The 18,834-nt window shown below is 41.7% G+C and overlaps 1 protein-coding gene across 8 annotated transcripts in view; it reads right to left on the bottom strand.

The window, feature by feature from the left end:
* The window catches only part of amph (amphiphysin), a 223,667-nt gene that overhangs the window by 81,702 nt on the left and 123,131 nt on the right, over window positions 1-18,834 (bottom strand). For 6 of the 8 annotated variants that reach the window (XM_043688941.1, XM_043688942.1, XM_043688936.1 and 3 more), the window contains exons 8-12: window positions 16,426-16,501; window positions 7,665-7,747; window positions 3,866-3,874; window positions 2,996-3,146; window positions 1,353-1,481 (exon numbers count right to left, since the gene is read on the bottom strand). In XM_043688941.1, the coding sequence (XP_043544876.1) occupies window positions 1,353-1,481; window positions 2,996-3,146; window positions 3,866-3,874; window positions 7,665-7,747; window positions 16,426-16,501 (448 nt within the window). The remainder of the gene's footprint in view (window positions 1-1,352; window positions 1,482-2,995; window positions 3,147-3,865; window positions 3,875-7,664; window positions 7,748-16,425; window positions 16,502-18,834) is intronic. The other 2 variants (XM_043688938.1, XM_043688940.1) reach the window with 1 other exon arrangement.

Genomic DNA, 18,834 nt, shown 5'->3' with positions numbered 1-18,834 from the left:
AACAGTTTCCTTATTTCCCCTTCCCCCACCTCATCCTAGTTTCAAACTTGCAGCTCCGCACTGTCCCCTTGACCTGTCCGGACTTGTCCGACCTGCCCAGCTCCTTTTCCACCTATCCACTCCACCCTCTCCTCCCTGACCTATCACGTTCATCTCCTTCCCCACTGACCTATTGTACTCTATGCCACTCTCTCCCCACCCCCACCCTCCTCTAGCTTATCTCTCCACGCTTCAGGCTCTCTGCCTTTATTCCTGATGAAGGGCTTTTGCCCGAAACGTCGATTTTGCCTGTCCTCGGATGCTGCCTGAATTGCTGTGCTCTTCCAGCACCACTGATCCAGAATCTGGTTTCCAGCATCTGCAGTCATTGTTTTTACCTTATAACCTGGTGTTGTATGATTTTTGACAGTATTTATTATCTTTCCTTAGAAAAGGCTTCTTCTTAAAGCACAACAGCTGACGTGGATTCCCACAACTCTTGAGCATGCAATCTAGGCTGATGCCTCAATGAACTACCGCTGTGTTACTGATGAGATATTAAACTGAGTCCCTCCCTCTTTCATCAAGTGGACATTCAAGATCCCACAACCAAAATGTGAAGTAAAGCAAAGGAGTTCTCTCTATTGTCCTGGCCAACATTTATCCCTTGACCAACATCTCACAATACAGGTATCTGGTCACTTATGATTTTTTTAGATTAGATTACCTACAGTGTGGAAACAGGCCCTTCAGCCCAACAAGTCCATACCAACCCTCCGAAGAGAAACCCAGCCCCTATATTTACCCCGACTAATCCACCTAACACTACAGGCAATTTAGCATGGTCAATTCACCTAACCTGCACATCTTTTGGACTGTGGGAGTACCCAAAGGAAACCCACACAGACGCAGGGAGAATATGCAAACTCCACACAGACAGTTGCCCAAGGCAGGAATTGAACCCAGGTCCCGTGCGCTGTGAGGCAGCAGTGCTAACCACTGAACCACCATGCAGTTGTGCCAAACTCTCCCTAAATTATCATCATGGCTATAATTGAAGAGTATTTTATTGGCTGTAAAGTGCATTGAGATATGCAGAGGTTATGAAAGCATTAGACAAATGCAAGGTTTTGCTCTCACCTAACTAGCTCTGTGAATGGTAAGCACAGTTAATAAAAGCAAATATTGATGACATTTCCTATCCTCCCCCGAAACGGTGACAGGTTTTTTTCTCCTATGTCGCTCCTGCTGCCCACAGGCAGGGGGTCAGGAATGTGTGTTCGTATGCCCTTGGCCTGCACCTGTCCTTCATATTATCTATGAAATAAACCATGTAGACCTGAGTAAAATGTAGAGGTATAAAGTCAACTGACCTGTGATGGACTGGTGACACTGATCTCAGGAACAAAGTTGTCCTCAAAGAAGTTGATGATATTTTCCTGGTGCAGCTCCTTTGTTGGGGTGAGTTTCGGAGGTGGTGGAACTGGAGGGCCTTTCCTCAGCTAGAAAAAGCAGGGAGGAAAGGAGAAATAAACCGGAGAGAGGAATGAAAACAAGACTGGCACAGAGAGAAACGACAAAGTGCACGGATCCTGTAATCTAACAGGAACTTGACTACGAGGATACATGGGCTGAACTACTTGACTTCCTGTCCTTTCATTTTAATGGAGCTGTGGAATAGATCTTAAATAAACGCACTCAATATTTTCAATGGTCTCACAACTATAAACAGATGGACAGTTTTTGAGCAGAAACAAAAAAAAATTATCAAGTTGTTCCCTCATTTATGAGATCTGAAATATTTGAAATCGCTCATTTTAATCCCGCTGACTGTAAAACAGTCCAGACAGAAGAAGCAGGAGATCATGTGGCTTGGCATTCAGCTGACCACAGCAATTGGCAGGGCCCAGCCTCTAGGATAGACATCTTTAGCTTCAAGATTCTGTCCCCAGTCTACATCATAGCTATGTTGCCATTGCTGGTGGGAAGCTAACTGCTGCTTCCTGATCATACCGCTCAGTCAAAATTGCATTCAAATCCTGATCATATCATTAGCATGTTCTAAAGGACCCATCCCCTGAGTAGCTACTCTTGCAGATAAATATCTTGAGCAATTCTAGCCTAGTTTTGCATTTGTTGGGGAGAGTGTTTCTGAAAATGTTAGTGGGGCAATAAAATGTCTAGTTTGTGATGTTCATATTTTAGGATGGAACTCGGGTCTGGTGGCATTGTGCTGGGTGGATGCAAAACCAGTCTACTGGGTCACCTCTGCCCTCATCAAACAACAATTTTAAAAGGATTGTGGCCAGGGCAAGATCTTCAATCCAATCAATCCAGAGTATTGGTGGAAGCCACACCTGCTACGAGTTGACCCATGTTTATGGGCTTTGTAAAGGTGCCAATATTCCCAATTATTAGAAATTGTGCCAACGAGGAGATAGATTACCTTAAAATTCAAGCCTGCATTTCTCTGGGATTTTTGAATCCAGTATGCCACTGTCCTTGTTTCCTTGCCTGTAAGTGGGTTGGGCGCTGAATTAGGTTTATGCAGGCCCAGGTCCTTTGTGTTGACTACACAAAAGACCCAAATCCATAAACAGGAAAGGGACTAGGTCTCTTGCTGTCACCACCTCCAGCAATGGATTATTGAGTCTGTGAATACTGAGGCAGAGAATGCAGACAAGTGGCATCAGGCATTTGTGCCACATAAATGATGTGTTAACATTTATTGAGAACCCTGCACCCAAAATGTATGCCTTACAGGTGCTGCATGAATTGTGCATTTGCAGCATTTTACATATTTGCGCGTATATTTTCTTCTCTTTCTCTCATTACTTCGACATCATTCTTTATACCCCTTTAAAGCACTTTTCAATGGTTCAAAATTGCCTGATGCATAAAGTCTCAACACAAAGAAGTTACATTTCATGAAGAAAATGTTTGGTTTGTCTATTCCACTAAATACTTCACCTGAATCCAGTATCCCTACCATTTTTGTTCTTTTTTCAAACTTTACCTGAGATGGTGACTTGGGACGAGTCGGAGTATGAGCTGGTGATGGTGCTAAAGGTGCTAAACTATGGTTAGGACTGGTCACTGGGCTACTGGGTGGAGATGGTTCTTCCGGTGGCGTTGGGGTCTTGGAAATTCTCAATGGGCCCGAGTCACTGTAACAGGACAACAAATCATACAACAAGTTAGCTGGTGATACTGAAAGAAAGTTCTATATAAGCAGAATCATTCGTTCTAAATAAAATTTAGACCCAAACAGCACTTCCTTCTTCCATTCACCAGCCAAACACACTTCACACACACTTTTGGTACTTCTGCCATCACTGTATGAAGTATTATTCAAATGAAACCTCCAACTTTCACTGCAATGCTAATTCACACAGTGCAAGCATACTTCCCTTGCAAATGCAATGACAAAATAGCCTTGTATTCGTAACATTTACCCTGAAATTGAGATAAAATACAAATGTTTGGAGACACTTATCCAGAAGGGCAATCCTGAGGTTGAAAAGTTTGTTCTGTATTACTTGTTTTATATTTAAACTATCTGCTTTTTTAAATTCTAAAACATAAGCAGGAATTACATTAGACAAATTATCAAGGGGTTAGATATGTATACAAATGCAACAACTAAACATGAAGATCAACAACAGACATGAGACAAATGCACAAGGATTGGCAATAACAATCAGCAAGGACAATATTAAACATTGATTGGGTTTACCAGCTGGCAATAATTTTGCTTCATTTTATTTCTGGTCAGAATACCAAGATCTAAGCCTCACAGCAGGACTAAAGCTCACATGGTTTAGTATTCCTAGCTACAATCAAAAACTAATCATTCATGTATATTAGATACATGCTTCAATCCTACCTCCATCTCCTTTGTCAACAGTAGCAAAAAACAGTGTGAAATAATATCAACCATTTGATAATATCCAACCGTTAATCATTTAAAACATTAAGCACACTTCAGTGAGATTGCAATAAAAAGCATTTCAAGAATCCGGTAGCAATTAAACTAGACTTACAGAAATAATAACTAAACAGCAACAGAAAATAACTAAACAAGCAATGAGAATGCGCCTTTCAATCAAGCACACCCTTTGCATACCCCACAGACAATACTCGCTAATCCCCTTCCACAGATATATACACTTGACCCTATTGTAGACGCTACCCCACCCATCTGAGCGTCTTTCACAGATCATGTACAACTTACTCTTTTATGGACCCGATCCCAATCATTTAAGCTCATTTCATAGCCTATGGACACTCCATCATATCAATTTTTACTCTATCCACTCAGACTCCTTTCTGCAGCCTATATACACTCAACTGTTTAGTTGATTATACTCCATCCATTTAATCTCCTTCCAAAGCTGCTATTATACTCCATCATGGAGCTTTACTGGATTTTTATTTATCTGCAAAAGAAAGCAGGAGTCAGACCCACATTTTGCAGATATCACCATCATTCTGAGATGGAGATAAAAATGTAAATGATTTGGAGACATTAATCCAGAAGAACAATCCTGAGGTTAAAGAACTTGTTTCGTAATTAAACTTTTTAATTATGTTGTATCATTCCCTGATGCAATGCCTCTTCCTAGAGAACTGACATTAGCCATTGATATAAATGCAGCATAGGAACAAGCAAACAATGAAGGCAACTGAGGCTTGGTCGAGCACAGTTTAGTTTCAATATGCTAGTCAACAGTTTTGTAAAAGTCATAGAATGGGGGATTTATTAATGTAGCATCTACATTAGATGGAGAACCATGATCTTTGAATCATACAATTGCGTATATACTGTATTCAGGTGTCAGATATATTTGCATTCACAAACACACAGGCTTACATATACATGAACATACATCTATACACGTGGTTACATTCAAACACATCACAGCAATTAAAAGTCCCTGTAAAAAAACTGATGTGAAACTATACACAAATAGGATCTCCATTAGCTTGATATAGGTTGAATATTCTCCCCTGCAGAAGACTGTCCAACCTCATACATTTATTTACCAGATGATAGGATTGTATGAACACTAATACTTGTCAGAAACTGCAAATGGGACAATTTCAATCTCAACATGCAAACAATTCCTCCTTCATCTTTAAAAGGATAAGGGAGGCCTGTTATTGGGAGGTGAGATTCAAGAGCTCCATTTCAAGCAATGCTGCTGAATTAGTATGAACAGATGATACCCTGCAGGGGAGACTTGCACCTCTCTACTCAGAGTTCTTCCATACGGATAATCTGGATTCAGAACTCAAGCTCAAACATTTCATTGCAAGTGACTTTCATGCACTAACATTAATCCTAATTTTCCTAGAAGGTTTGAACACTCAATTACGTGGTCATATAGGAATGAGAACAGACCATTCAGCTTCTTCAGCCTGATGCATTCATTCAGATCTTAACTGGTATGTAACTAAATGAAACACCTTCATGATTTACCACAGTTAGTACAGGGAGTGAATCTGTGCTCTTGGCCTTCATTCTGCACACACTTGAGTCATTAAGGACAAAAGGGTGACTAAGAAGAGAATAGGACCCCTCAAAGATCAGCAAGACAGCCTATGTGTAGAACCGTCGGAGATAGGGGAGATACTTCATGAGAATTTTGCATCAGTGTTTACTGTTGAGAAGGACATGGAAGATACAGAATGTGGGGAAATAGATGGTGACATCTTGAAAAACATTCTTATTACAGAGGAGATGGTGCTGAATGTCTTAAAATGCAGAAAGGTGGATAAATCACTAGGACCTGATCAGATGTACCCTAGAACTCTGTGGGAACTAGGGAAGTGATTGGTGGACCCCTTGTAGAGATATTTGTATCATCGATAGTCACAAATGAGGTGCCAGAAGACTGGAGGTTGGTTAACGTGGTGCCACTATTTAAGAAAGGTGGTAAGGAAAAGCCAGAGATCTATAGACCAGTGAGCCTGATATGGATGGGGGGCTAGTTGTTAGACCAAATCCTGAGCGACAGGATTTACTTGTATTTGGAAAGGCAAGGACTGATTAGGAATCGTCAACATAGCTTTGTGCATGGGAAATCATGTCTCATGAACTTTATTGAGTTTTTGAAGAAGTAACAAAGAGGATTGATGAGGCCAGAATGGTGAACATGATCTATATGGACTTCAGTAAGGCGTTCAACAAGGTTCCTCATGGGAGACTGGTTAGCAAGGTTGGATCTCATGGAATACTGAGAGAACTAGCCATTTCGATACAGAACTGACTCGAAGGTAGAAGAGAGAGGATGGTGGTGGAGGGTTGTTTTTCAAACTGGAGGACTGTGACCAGTAGTATGCCACAAGGATCGGTGCTGAGTCCACTACTTTTCATCATTTATATAAATGATTTGGATGTCAAAGTAGGAGGTTTGCAGATGACACCAAAATTGGAGGTGTAGTGGACAGCGAAGAAGGTTACCTCAGATTACAACGGGATCTTGATCAGATGGGCGAGGAATGGCAGATGAGGTTTAATTTGTATAAATGTGAGGTGCTGCATTTTGGAAAGGCAAATCAGGGCAGGACTTATACACTTAATAGTAAGGTCGTGGGGATTGTTGCTGAGCAAAGAGATCTTGGAATGCAGATTCATAGCTCCTTGAAAGTGAAGTCTCAGGTTGATAGGGTGGTGAAGAAGGTGTTTAGTATGCTTTCCTTTATTGGTCAGAGCTTTGAATATAGGAGTTGGGAGGTCATGTTACAGCTATACAGCACATTGGTTCAGCCACTTTTGGAATATTGTGTGCAATTCTGGTCTCCCTCCTACAAGAAGGCTGTTGTGAAACTTGAAAAGGATTCAGAAAAGATTTACAAGCATGTTGCCAGTGTTGGAGGGTTTGAGCTATAGGGAGAGGCTGAAGAGGCTGGGGTTGCTTTCCCTGTAGCTTCGGAGACTGGTGGGTAATCTTATAGAGGTTTATAAAATCATGAGGGGCATGGATAGGATAAATAGAAAAGGTCTTTTCCCTGGGATGTGAGAGTCAAAAACTAGAGGGCATAGGTTTAGGATGAAATGGGAAAGATTTCTTATGGTATGGAATGAGCTGCCAGAGGAAGTGGTGGAGGTTGGTATAATTACAACTTTTAAAAGGCATCTGGATGGATATATGAATAGGAAGGATTTAGAGAGATATGAGCCAAGTGTTGGCGAATGGGATTAGATTAATTTAGGATATCTGGTTGGCAAAGACGAGTTGGATCGAAAAGTCTACTTCTGTGCTGTACATCTCGATGACTCTATCTGACCAACTGAGCTAATCAAACCCCACACGGCTAAATAATACCAATAAATATGATATTTTCAAAAAGATAAAGACTCCCTCAGTGATATTTAGTGAAGAAAATGACTAGTAGTAGGGATAGTGTGAGTAAAAAATTTAAATATAATTGAATAGTAAAATTGAGTAGGTGAAATGCTGAAGGTTGGCCTGATCCAACCAATTTCTGTTGGGTGCTAGGGTTGTAATAAAGGTACCCTCATCCAGATTGACAAGAATAACACAAGGAAACATCAGTGTGTAATTGCTACAAAATGCTTACTCACTGCAGAAGCCCATTTATTATTCAGTCAAGAAGGTTGCACAAATTTATCTAAAACAGAGGCTTTGATGGATTTAAGTTTTCAATACATACGATACCTGGGTGCACCTTGGATACTAAATGCTTTATCAGCATGCTGCTCTCCGAGTTTACTCATAATTTCATAGAGTTTGTGACAGAGCTAGAAAACAGAAAGAAACAAAAATGACATGGTATGTCCAATTAAACTCATAAAGTGTCATGAACAGGCATTCTTGGTTCCAGATTCTCAAAATTTTCCATCACGGAATAACACAAGGAAACATCAGTGTGTAATTGCTACAAAATGCTTCCTCACTGCAGAAGCCCATTTATTATTCAGTTAATTAAGTGAAAATACCATTCATATTATAAAGGATTCCTCTTTAAACCACACAAAAAGAGATTTAAAAAATTGAGACTTTAGGTCGTAGTGCATTGTGCGACAGGAGAGTATATTATGGAATAGAGATCAGTGGATCCATGAATGATGAGAGCCAGGAATTAGATATATTCATTGGTAAAATCCCTGATACACACTCCAGTCTTACAAAGCTTTGTATCAGCCTCAAATCATGACTTATTTCAAGGTTTTACTTCTTTAAAATTTTCAATATTTTTTTCATGGTGAATAATTTATACAGTTCTTTAAGTTGAACTCTATATAAGTTGTGAGAAACAGGACAAAGTTTCTTGGAATGATGATGAATAATGATCCATTAAATATTCAATAATAATTCCAAAAGATGTGAGATATGAGGAAATATCAGAGAGATCAGCAGAGAACACCTTGAGAGGAACTTCATTACGGTGTCCAAATGATAGACAATAGACAATAGGTGCAGGAGTAGGCCATTCTGCCCTTCCAGCCTGCACCACCATTCATTATGATCATGGCTGATCATCCTCAATCAGTATCTTGTTCCTGCCTTATCTCCATAACCCTTGATTCACTATCCTTGAGAGCTCTATCCAACTCTTTCTTAAACGAATCCAGAGACTGGGCCTCCACTGCCTTCCACACACCCACCACTTTCTGGGTGAAGAAGTTTCTCCTCATCTCTGTCCTAAATGGTCTACCCCTTATTTTTAAGCTGTCCTCTGGTTCGGGACTCACCCATCAGCGGAAACATGTTTCCTGCCTCCAGAGTGTCCAATCCTTTAATAATCTTATACGTCTCAATCAGATCCCTTCTCAGTCTTCTAAACTCAAGGGTATACAAGCCCAGTCGCTCCAATCTTTCAACATAAGATAGTCTCGCCATTCCAGGAATTGACGTCGTGAACCTACGCTGCACTCCCTCAATAGCCAGAATGTCTTTCCTCAAATTTGTAACCAGAACTGCACACAATATTCCAGGTGCAGTCTCACCAGAGCCCTGTACAGCTGCAGAAGAACCTCTTTGCTTCTAGACTCAATCCCTCTTGTTATGAAGGCCAGCATGGTATTAGCTTTCTTCACTACCTGCTGTACCTGCATGCTGGCCTTCATTGACTGGTGATTTAATAACAAACCCAGAATATTACCCGATAATAGGTGAAGGAAATAGAATGTATCAGAAAAAACAAGTTCCTGGAAAAGATATTACAAAGAACTTCTTTATTCAAGGTCATTGATTGTCGGAAATGTTAGCCAGGAATTAGCTGGGAGACTGAGGATAGTGATGTGAGAAGTGGATTCATGTACAGGCCAATGAAGCACATGCCGAAGAGCCCCAGCCAAGTTTCCTTCCTACCCCCACCCACCAGAATTAACACAATGATGCTCAGAGGACAATCGGTAGTGACCTCACTGGGTTTCACCTGAAATAAAAAAAAGGTGTGGTATGAGTCATCTGTGAAGAAAGATATAGTGCTTTTAGCCAGGGGCTTTCATATTGATGTGAGGAATCAACAAATTCAATAAATGTTAAATATGGATTCTGTCACTCATTATTGTGTTCTTTGCCAAGCTCTGAATGCTATGTGTTACTTGACAACTTGATATAAATGTGTTTGCACCCCTCTCCCACACTGGAGACCACAATAGGTATGGCCAAGAATACCAGAGGGTATGCAGACTGGTCATTTCATACAAACACTGTCCCAAAGTACCAACACCTGTAGGGAAAGGCCACCATCTCTGGCTTTCAGCCACAGAACACCTTTGGCTATATGTTTGCCTTGTAATGAATCCTGCAAATATTAACGTTAACTGTCGTGAGTAGCATACAGCACTGAAATAAACTGAATTGCTTTGAACCTTATGTAAAGTGAACTTTGCCCATTCATAATTGCAAAGTTTATGAATAAAATATATTTTTAGAAAAACAGTCACAGTTAATACAACATTTCTGTTGGGCTGCTTTGAAAATGGAGACAGACGAAAGACATTTCTTAAATAATTACAAGCAATTACAGAGGTTATCAAGAAAGGATTTAAAAAAAAAGATATTTAGTAATAAAAGCAGTGCTGCAGAATGGGCAAAGCCCATAATTTGGTTCGACTATGGCTACATATAGCCACATATTATGCAGTATGTTATAAAATGGAAAACTACTGATTAGATGTGAAGCATTGTGGGACTTGACTAACTCGACCATGTTCCTGTAGTTATTACAGCCACAGACCTTACGCTTACTCAGCAGGACTGCAAGACCACAACTCATCACACCCCCGGGCCTTTAGCAGCATACAGGCAGCTAACTGACTGATTGTTGGGAGAAACAAGCCAGGGATCTGGTTGAATAAAAATAAAAATAAAATAAATATCAGAAGTCCCCTGGTCTTTGCCTCCACCCACCAACCTCTGTATGCATCGCATCATCCTCCGCCATTTCAGCCACCTACAAATGGACCCCACCACCAGAGATATATTTCCATTCCCACCCCTATCAGCTTTCCATAAAACCGTTCCCTCTGTGACTACCCCGTCAAGTCCATGCTCCCTAACAACCCACTTTCCCCTCCCGGTCCCTTCCCCTGCCACCGCAGGAATTGCAAAACCTGAGCCCACACCTCCTCCCTCACCTCCATCCAAGGCCCCAAAGGAGCCTTCCACATCCATCAAAGTTTCACCTGCACTTCCACACATGTCATTTACTGTATTAATTGCTCCCGATGCGGTCTCCTCTACACTGGGGAGACAGGACACCTACTTGGAGAGTGTTTCAGAGAACATCTCTGGGACTCCCACACCAACCAACCCCACTATCCTGTGGCCAAACACTCCAACTCCCCCTCCCACTCTGCTGAGGACATGCAAGTTGTGGGCCTCTTCCATCGCCACTTTCTTACCACCCGATGCCTGGAGGAACAACATCTCATCTTTCGCTTCAGGACCCTCCAAACCCATGGCATCAATGTGGATTTCACTAGTTTCCTCATTTCCCCTCGCCCCACCTTATCCTAGTTCCAATCTTCCAGCTCAGCGCCACCCTCATGACTTGTCCCACTTATCAATCTTCCTTCCCACCTATCCGTTCCACCCTCCTCTCCGACCTCTCATCATTACCTCCACCTCCATCCACCTATTGCACTCTCAGCTACCTTCTCCCCAGCTCCCCCCCCCATTTATCTCTCCACCTCGAGGTTCCCTGCCTCATTCCTGATGAAAGGCTTTTGCCCAAAACGTCAATTTTCCAGTTCCTCGTGTGCTGCCTGACCTGCTGTGCTTTTCCAGCACCACACTCTCAACTTGAGTTAATACACAGTTAAGCTAAACTGCTTCTGCTGCCAACCTCCCATTCAGTATCTTCTAATATGTTATAGATATTCCACCTGACCCTGTTGCTTTATGGATATCAAGCACATCAACATTTTAATAAATATTTATTACTCATCTCTATTTTACCAATGATTTGATTGGATTCCCTACAGTGTGGAAACAGGCCCTTCAGCCCAACCCTCCAAAAAGTAACCCATCCAGACCTATTTCCCTCTGACTAATGTACCTCACACTCTGGGCAATTTAGCATGGCCAATTCACCTGACCTGCACATCTTTGAATTGTGAGAGGAAACCCGCACAGGTACAGGGAGAACATGCGAACTCCACACAGACAGTCTCCTGAGGCTGGAATTGAACCCAGGTCCCTTATGCTGTTTGGCAGCAATGCTAACCACTGAGCCACCATGCCACCCCACAACATATTGTTTTCTACTTCAGAAATATGGTTATTGATTGGGGTTAAGGTTGTCTGAGTCCATTTATAAGTTAGTTATGGAGTAAGATTAACAACACAAATCTTATTAGCTTCACTGATGTTAAAGCTGGTCACAATTTCAGTTGCAGTTAACCATGGATCCAATTTAAGTCTCACAATCCAATGACAGAATTGACATCGCTAATGTATTCAGGACATCCACATGGAATCAACCAATTGCAACAGTCACATTGTGGCCAGGAGTGACCCAAGTAAATCTAATACAATCACTGGTCTGTAGAATCTTTTCAGATTAGGAAGCACATTTCCTGGATGCCCATTGGAATTGTTGAGCCAAGTCTCAGTCTCCCTGCTTCCCTCCAAAGCACCAAGCCCAGCCGAAAATTCATGCGGGATCACTCCTTCAGATCGCTAGCATCATTGGGTTCTCAGCCCAATATTAGCTTTGACTCGCCATTGAACTCTCTCCTACCTGCCCTGTGTACCATAAAGTAATATAGATGAGATAAGTGAGTGGGCAAAGATTTGGCAAATGGTGTGTAATGTGGGAAAAAGTGCAATTGTCCATTTTTGCAGAAAGGTTGAAAAAGAATCATGCTACTGAAATGGTGAGCGATTGTAGAGCTCTGAGATGCAGAAGGATTTGGACATTCTGATGCATGAATTGAAAAAAGGATGAAGGATGTACAGCAAGTTAATGGAAAGCTCTTTGAATATTACCTTTTATTGCAAAGGGAGTTGTATACAAAGGCAGGAGGGGTGGTTATGCTGCAGTTATACAGACATTGTGAAACCATATTTGGAGTACTGTGTACAGTATTAGTTAGACCTTACTTAAGAGAGGATGTAAATTCATTTCAAAAAGTTGGGAGGAGGTTTACTAGATGAATATCTAGGATGACAGATTATCTTAAGAGGGAAAGGTTGCACTGGCTAGGCTTGTATCTGCTGGAGTTAAGGAGAGTAAGAGGTGACTTGATTGAAACATACAAGATCCTGAGGGTCTTTGACAGTATAGATGTGGAAAGAATGTTTCCTATTGGACCTTAAGATCATAAGTCTTTAGAGCACAAGTAGACCATTCTGTCACCAATGAGATCTGCCATTCATTGAGATCATCAATAATCTCCAACTCCACCTTTTAATTTATCCTATAATCTTAATGACTATAAATCTGTCTATCACAGCCTTGAATATACTTAATGGCCCAGTCTCATCAGCACTATGTAATACAGATTCACCAGCCTCTGAGAAAGAGACTGGTATCCTGTCATAAAGTCACTCTTTATTTCCACACGGAGAGTCCTTGAAACTGATCCAGCTTCCTCAGATCCAGCTCTCAGGAATGTCTGACATTCCTGTTCTTACCTGATATCCAGAGCTCCCTGATTGGACCAGATTAACAGCCCTAGTCAGAGAACTCATATCCTGTGAGGTCCACCTGGCTGATTCATTACCACTACAAAGTCTAGAATAGAAGTCACTATTTAAAAAAGGAAGGGAGCCAGACAGGGTTGAGGTGAACATTTTTTTTGGAGAGTCGTGAGTTTTTGGAATTCTTTTCCGGAAAAGATAGTGGAAGCACAGCCTTTGATTATTTTTTAAGGCAGAGGTGGACAGAAAGCAAGGAGGTGAAAGGTTAACTGAGGTAGGCAGAAATGTAAAGTAACAAAATCAGCCATGATCTTATTGTATGGTAGAACAAGGTTGAGATACTGAGTGAGCTTCTGCTCCTAATTCATATGTGTATATGTATAAAGGGTTAATGTGAATGCATAAATTAAATATAGTGCACATCATCCTTGGGAAGCCAAAGAGTCATAGAGTTGGACCACATGGAAACAGACCCTTCGGTCCAACTTGCCCATGCTGAACTGATATCCTAAATCAATCTAATCCCATTTACCAGCATTTGGCCCAGATCCCCCTAAATGCTTCCTATTCATGTACTCATCCAAATACCTTTTAAATGCAGTAATTGTACCAGCCTCCATCACTTTCCCTGGCAGCTCATTCCATACACCCTCTGTTTGGAAATGATGCCGCTCAGGTCTCTTTTAAATCTTTCTCCTGTCACTTCAAACTGTGCCCCCTAGTTTTGGACTTCCTTACTCTGGGAAAAAGACCTTGCTTATTCACCCTATCTATCCCTTCATGATTTTATAAACGTCTTTAAGGTCACAATGATGGAAAATCACATTACCACTAGGAAATGGTTTCCTCTAGCAGCTTTGTTGCAGATGTAACATCTTGGCCTGTATATAGTTACCGTTTACTATGTTCAAATTAAAAAAGGTACATTTGATCCTATAATCAAAAGAATCCTGCAATTTTACCAGCCTTGCACTTTAACCCAATTACAGTATAATCTGCATGAACTGGACATGTCCCAACTGAAACGGGAATCTCCATTGTGAAAGTGCAGAATTTCCCCAAGGAGAACCTGTTGCTATAGCCCCCTCTAATGGCAGAGAAATCTCATTCGTGTGGTACATTATTAACATCTAAAATGACCACATTGCTGCTACAAGCTTGAATGAGTAGATTAACAATGTCCACATTCAATTAATTGCCTAGCTGCATTAAACCAGGTTTTCAAAAACTTCAAAAACATCATTTACAAGTAGCAAGTTGCTATTGTAACAGCTACACAACCAATTGTGTCCTCAACACAATGAGATGAATGAATCAAAGCTCCAGTCCTCACTACTCACATCATCCAAATTTCCCTGGGTACTAACTGTAGCATTTAAACACCATTGCCCATTACCATAAGAAACATGTGCAAGCAGGCACCACTTCTGAATATATTAAGAGCAATTTCAGGTTGTCCAAGCAGCTACCTGCTCCTCATTTGAGGTGCAATTACACGTCATTAGCTCATTTCAGGTAATATCACCAGCTCTAACTTCACCATCCAACAAACCACCAAATAAACCCCACACTGTGGCTTCTAGAAGTCATGTGATTGCTGCTTACAAACAAGGTCAAAGACATCTTCTATCATGGCCTGCTAAGGCCTAGACTGTGGAACATGGTACTGGATTAGTGGTGCTGGAAGAGTGCAGCAGTTCAGGCAGCATCCGAGGAGCAGTAAAATCGATGTTTCGGGCAAAAGCCCTTCATCAAGAATAAAGGCAGAGAGCCTGAAGCGTGGAGAGATAAGCTAGAGGAGGGTGGGGGTGGAGAGAAAGTAGCATAGATACAATAGATGAGTGGGGGAGGGGATGAAGGTGAGATTGGTGCGGGTGTCTCGGAGATGTTCCCTAAAGCGCTCTGCTAGGAGACGTCATCGGAGACAGGATTAGGGAATAAAAAAACAGAATTTTATGTACAAAGAAATGAGGAACAGCAGCTGGCCATTTCAACCTTTTAAGCCTGCTCCTCCATTCAACATGATCCTGGCTAATTCTCAACACAATGCCCCATTCCTGCCTTCTCTGTATTCTCCTTTAATAACTAAACGTGTACCAATTGCTCACTTGAGTATACTCAGTGACCTGACATCCACAGCTTCTGTGTTGGTGAATTCCTTGGGTTGGTCACCTTCTGAGTGTAGAAATGTTTCTTCATCTCAGTCCTAATGGCTCACTCTATTATATCCTGACTGTGTCCCTGGATCTAGATTGCCAACCAGGGGAAACATCTTCCCTACATCTAGCCCTGTTAGAATGTTATACATTTCAATCAGATTACTTCTCAATATTCTAAACTCTAACAAATACAGACTCAGTGGAAGAATCTCTCTCTCATAGGATATGCCTGCCATTTTCTGGTATCAGCCTAGTGAACCTTGTTGTGCACTCCCTCAATGACAAGTACATCTTCTCTTAGGTAGGGAGACCAAAACTGCATGCAATACCCCAGGCATGCTCTTACCAAGGCCATGTATTAATTCAGTAAGACATGCCTACTTCTGAACTCAAATCACATTATAATACAACACCAGGTTATAGTACAACAGGTTTACTTGAAAGCACCAGCTTTCAGAGCGCTGCTTCTTCATCAGGTGGTTGATGAAGGAGCAGCACTCCGAAAGCTAGTGCTTCCAAGTAAACCTGTTGTACTATAACCTGGTGTTGTGTGAGTTTTTAACTTTGTACACCCCAGTCCAACTCTGGCATCTCCAAATTACATTATAACATATTAGTCAAATGAAAATTAAAATAGAGGGCATAATAACTCTCTATGCATCAGCACTGTTCAGCTTTCTTACACTGTTGATGGTGGGTCAGACTGCTCTTGTTCTCTCTTTCTCTCTCTGTTGAACCATTTCCATAATAATGGCAGAGGGGAAGCTGGCATCTCCAAATCACATTATAACATATTAGTCAAATGAAAATTAAAATAGAGGGCATGATAACCTCTCTATGCATCAGCACTGTTCAGCTTTCTTACACTGCTGATGGCGGGTCAGACTGCTCTTGTTCTCTCTTTCTCTCTCTGTTGAACCATTTCCATAATAATGGCAGAGGGGAAGCTCAACAGAGCAGTAAACGGAGGGACAAAGGATGAAACTTTCTTCCATATTTCAAAACATGTCTTGGTTGCATCAGCCTCCATGTGACCTCAATGGGTAAGACAGACTGAATAAACAAACTGTTAATATCTGTCACACTAACAAAAAGCTGAACACTACACAGCTCTTTCAGTACCCATGTCACCCCCAGTGTTTCTGAGGCAAAAATCTACTCACCACTGCAATCTCCTTGTGAAATTTTGACTCTATACAGCTGATGTTTCTGAAGGTGCTGACATAGAAACCAACCCGGCTGTGAAAGAAATCACAAATGGTCAGTGAAGCTCACCTTCTTGTTTCAATTGTACATAACGTTGTACATTAGACCACATCAAATGATTTTCAATATGGAACAAACTGTTAATATTGGTTTTCACATTCCAAAGACAGGCCTTTGCATGTGCTCTGAGAGCTGGCTTTAATACTGTGGCTGGATTCCCCCACCACCTCACTCCCACCCAGCGTTGAACCTGCTCTAATAAAAACAGGTGCTGAAGAGACTCAGTAGGTCAGGCAGTGTCTGTGAAGAGAGAAATAGAATGGAAGAAGAAAAGTCCCACTAGCTTCGGAAGGTTAACTCTGTTTCTGTCTCCACAGGTGCTGCCAGACCTGCTGAGAACTTTCTGTTTTCATTTCAAATCTCCAGCATCTGTAGTATTTTACTTTTATTTGAGTGAACCTGTTTTTTTCCGAAACTAACATCTTGAGTCTTTTACGACTTTCATTTCAATAAGTTGTTTTGAAACAAGATCCTGATCTTCTTTTGAGTCTGAAGATTTTCCAGTCACTACAGGCCTGTACAGAGGGAGGCCCAGCGGCGAAAGATGGAGTCTAAGGATCGGCAACTTCGACCATAGTTGGGTCTGGCACTGGCGGTGCAAAGCAGTGGCAGAGGGTCACCACGGCGCCAATGACGAGGTGGGCCCAGCGGCGAGCGATGTGACTTTCTCATTGGTGAATGCAGTGCAGGTGACACAATGCAGTGGCGGAGGAGAATGGCCCAGCAGCAAAAGATGGCGCCTGTAGAGTGGTCACTTCAGCATTGGTTGGGTCTGGTGTAGATGGTGGTGAGGGGGTGGTGGAGGGATGGCGGCACAGATGTCATTGATGTTGAGCTGGATCAGGACTGATAGACTCTCTTTAGGATATAGCTTTCTTTATTTCTTATTCTTAAATTATTCCAACTGATGGCATATCATGTCGACAGTCGAAAAACTTTTCACTGCATCTTACTGTTTTATTCACATTAAATTACACATGACAATAAAAGTCATTCATTCATTCATAGACCATAGAGGTGTACAGCTGAGGAATGGGCCCTTCAGCCCACGATGTTGCGCCAAACATGACGCTAACTTAAACAAATTCTTTCTGCCTGCCCTTGATTCATGTCCCTCCATTCCTTGCATATTCATATGTTGAAAAGTGTGGCGTTGGAAAAGCACAGCAAGTCAGACAGCACCCGAGGAGCAGGAAAGTCGATGTTTCAGGGCATTTCATCTCTGGGAAAAAGATTCTGACCATTAATCCTACCTGTGCATCTCATAATTTTATAGACTTCTATCAAGTCTCCCCTCAGCCTCTGCTGCTCCAGAGAGAACAACCTGAGTTTTCCTAGCCTCTCCTTACAGCTAATCTATTTCAGGCAGCATCCTGGTAAACCTCTTCTTCACCATCTCCAAAGCTTCCATATCCTTCTTGTAATGTGGCAACCAGAATTGAATGCAATACTCTAAGTGTGGCCTAACCAAACACTTATAAAGCTGCAAAAGACATCCTTACTTTGGTGTTCAACTCCCTGATCAATAAAGGCAAGCATGCCATATGCCTTCTTCACCACCCTATCTACTTGAGTGGCCACTTTCAGGGAGCAATGGGCTTGAACCCAAGATCCCTCTGTACCTCAATGGTGTTCAGGGTGCTGCCATTAATTGTATGCTTTTCCTTAACATTTGATCTCCCAATGTGCAGCAGCTCACTCTTACTTGGATTAAACTCCATCTGCCATTTCTCCACCCATATCTGCATCTGATCTACATCCTGCTGTATCCTTTGACAACCTTCTACACTATCCACAACTCCACCGTTCCTTGTATTGTCTGCAAACCTACTAAGTCATCCATACTACATTTTCATCCAAGTCATTTATGTGTACCAGAAACAGCAGAGGTCCCAGTATGGATTCCTATGGAACACCACTAGTTACAGATCTCTAGCCTGACAAACACCCTTCTGCCACTATCCTCTCCTTCTATAGGCAAGCAAATTCTGAATCCATGCAGCCAAATCACCGTGGATCCTATACATCTTAATCTTCTGGATGAGTCTACCATAAGGGACTTGTCAAAAGCATTACTAAAATCCATGCAGTCAACATCCACTGCTATACCCTGATTGATTGATTTATTCATTCATTCCTGGCTCGCAGCTATTGAAATATGTTTATTCCTTCACGGGCTGAGGTTGTTGCTGGTTTGGTCAACATTTATTGTCCATCTCATATTTAGAAGGTGGTTGGGCACTGCCTGCTTGAAGCACTCCAGTCTCTGGGGTGTATGTCCATCCACAATTGTGCTAGCAAGGGAG

Source organism: Chiloscyllium plagiosum, chromosome 4 (assembly GCF_004010195.1).
Source record: "Chiloscyllium plagiosum isolate BGI_BamShark_2017 chromosome 4, ASM401019v2, whole genome shotgun sequence".
Lineage (NCBI taxonomy): Eukaryota > Metazoa > Chordata > Chondrichthyes > Orectolobiformes > Hemiscylliidae > Chiloscyllium > Chiloscyllium plagiosum.
Note: the sequence above shows the minus strand (reverse complement) of the source record. Positions and strands in the feature narration are given on the sequence as shown.